Below are 2,500 nucleotides of genomic sequence, written 5' to 3'. Positions count from 1 at the left end.
AATATATTCTTTATCAAACTGAGTCTTTGGAAGGAGAGAAGTTTACTTCCTTCACTCACTGACTAAAATAAGATAGTTCTCCAGCCTCTCAAGACTCTCATTAAAAGATTTTCCCAAAGCCCTCCTTTAGGCTGTTGTTGACTACTTTGTGGATGTGAGAAGTCTAAGTAAACAGAATGTGGATGGATATATCTCCACCCACCTCATCTCCTCTCTCTGTCTCTGTCTCTGTCTCTGTGTCTCTCTCTCTCTCTCTCTCTCTCTCTCTCTCTCTCTCTCTCTCTCTGTCTCTGTCTCTGTCTCTGTCTCTCTCTCGCTCTCTCTCATATCTCCAAGTCTGAGTCAACAGGGGATGGGATTGGAAGTAGAAATCTGCACCCCAAATGGCCCAATATTTCCTATATGTACTGTGGGCCTTATTCAGACTTGAGATAAGTTGACATAACATGGACTTAAGTATTTTTTTTAAAATTAAGCCCATGTTAATTTAAGTCTACTTATCTCAAGTCTGAATTGGGCCCTATGTAAGGAGTATTTTAGAATGCCCCCTAAAAAATGTCCATTCTAACAAGAAGTGATGTCATCTCTCGGTAGGTGCGGAGCTCTGCACGCGGGTGACCACATCCTGTCTGTGGATGGTACCAGTATGGAGTACTGTACCTTGGCCGAGGCCACCCAGCTGCTCGCCAGCGCCTGTGAACACGTCAAGATGGAGATCCTGCCACACCACCAGACCAGACTGGCCCTCAAGGGCCCCGAACACGGTACTGACCCTAACCCTGACCCCTATCCCACCACCAGACCAGACTGGCCCTCAAGGGCCCCGAACACGGTACTGACCCTAACCCTGACCCCTATCCCACCACCAGACCACACTGGCCCTCAAGGGCCCCGAACACGGTACTGACCCTAACCCTGACCCCTATCCCACCACCAGACCACACTGGCCCTCAAGGGCCCCGACCACGGTACTGATGAACACACCTAAGGCTTCTGGGTTGTTTTTACTGAAGAGCTCCTGTAATATGTACTGCATGTGTAAGAGAGTCCCTTCTGGGGAGCGAACCGCTCTAGTCTAGTAATGACTAATCAGGTAGCAATACTATATATACTAGTCTAGTAATGACTAATCAGGTAGCAATACTATATATACTAGTCTAGTAATGACTAGTCAGGTAGTAATACTATATCTGCTACTCTAGTAATGACTAGTCAGGTAGTAATACTATATCTACTAGTCTAGTAATGACTAGTCAGGTAGTAATACTATATCTGCTACTCTAGTAATGACTAGTCAGGTAGTAATACTATATCTACTAGTCTAGTAATGACTAATCAGGTAGTAATACTATAACAGGTAGTAATACTATATCTGTTAGTCTAGTAATGACTAATCAGGTAGTAATACTATATCTACTAGTCTAGTAATGACTAGTCAGGTAGTAATACTATATCTGCTACTCTAGTAATGACTAGTCAGGTAGTAATACTATATCTGCTAGTCTAGTAATAACTAATCAGGTAGTAATACTATATCTGCTAGTCTAGTAATAACTAATCAGGTAGTAATACTATATCTGCTACTCTAGTAATGACTAGTCAGGTAGTAATACTATATCTACTTGTCTAGTAATGACTAATCAGGTAGTAATACTATATCAGGTAGTAATACTATATCTGTTAGTCTAGTAATGACTAATCAGGTAGTAATACTATATCTACTAGTCTAGTAATGACTAGTCAGGTAGTAATACTATATCTGCTACTCTGGTAATGACTAGTCAGGTAGTAATACTATATCTGCTAGTCTAGTAATAACTAATCAGGTAGTAATACTATATCTGCTAGTCTAGTAATAACTAATCAGGTAGTAATACTATATCTGTTAGTCTAGTAATGACTAATCAGGTAGTAATACTAATCAGGTAGTAATACTATATCTGCTAGTCTAGTAATAACTAATCAGGTAGTAATACTATATCTGCTAGTCTAGTAATAACTAATCAGGTAGTAATACTATATCTGTTAGTCTAGTAATGACTAATCAGGTAGTAATACTATATCAGGTAGTAATACTATATCTACTAGTCTAGTAATGACTAATCAGGTAGTAATACTATATATGTTCGTCTAGTAATGCCTAATCAGGTAGTAATACTATATCAGGTAGTAATACTATATCAGGTAGTAATAGTATATCTGTTAGTCTAGTAATGACTGATCAGGTAGTAATACTATATCTGCTAGTCTAGTAATGACTAATCAGGTAGTAATACTATATCTGCTAGTCTAGTAATGACTAATCAGGTAGTAATACTATATCTGCTAGTCTAGTAATGACTAATCAGGTAGTAATACTATATCTGCTAGTCTAGTAATAACTAATCAGGTAGTAATACTTTATCTGCTAGTCTAGTTATGACTAATCAGGTAGTAATACTATATCTACTAGTCTAGTAATGACTAATCAGGTAGTAATACTATATCAGGTAGTAATACT

The 2,500-nt window shown here is 38.6% G+C and overlaps 1 protein-coding gene across 1 annotated transcript in view; it reads left to right on the top strand.

Annotated features, from left to right (window-relative positions):
- LOC106576653 (glutamate receptor-interacting protein 1) overlaps positions 1 to 2,500 on the top strand; it is a 153,629-nt gene that overhangs the window by 16,294 nt on the left and 134,835 nt on the right. Inside the window, exon 3 of the mRNA XM_082977232.1 lies at positions 595 to 764. Coding sequence (XP_082833358.1) covers positions 595 to 764 — 170 coding nt within the window. The remainder of the gene's footprint in view (positions 1 to 594; positions 765 to 2,500) is intronic.

This window comes from Salmo salar, chromosome 07 (assembly GCF_965601325.2).
Source record: "Salmo salar chromosome 07, fSalSal1, whole genome shotgun sequence".
NCBI classification, from domain to species: Eukaryota; Metazoa; Chordata; class Actinopteri; order Salmoniformes; family Salmonidae; genus Salmo; species Salmo salar.
Note: the sequence above shows the minus strand (reverse complement) of the source record. Positions and strands in the feature narration are given on the sequence as shown.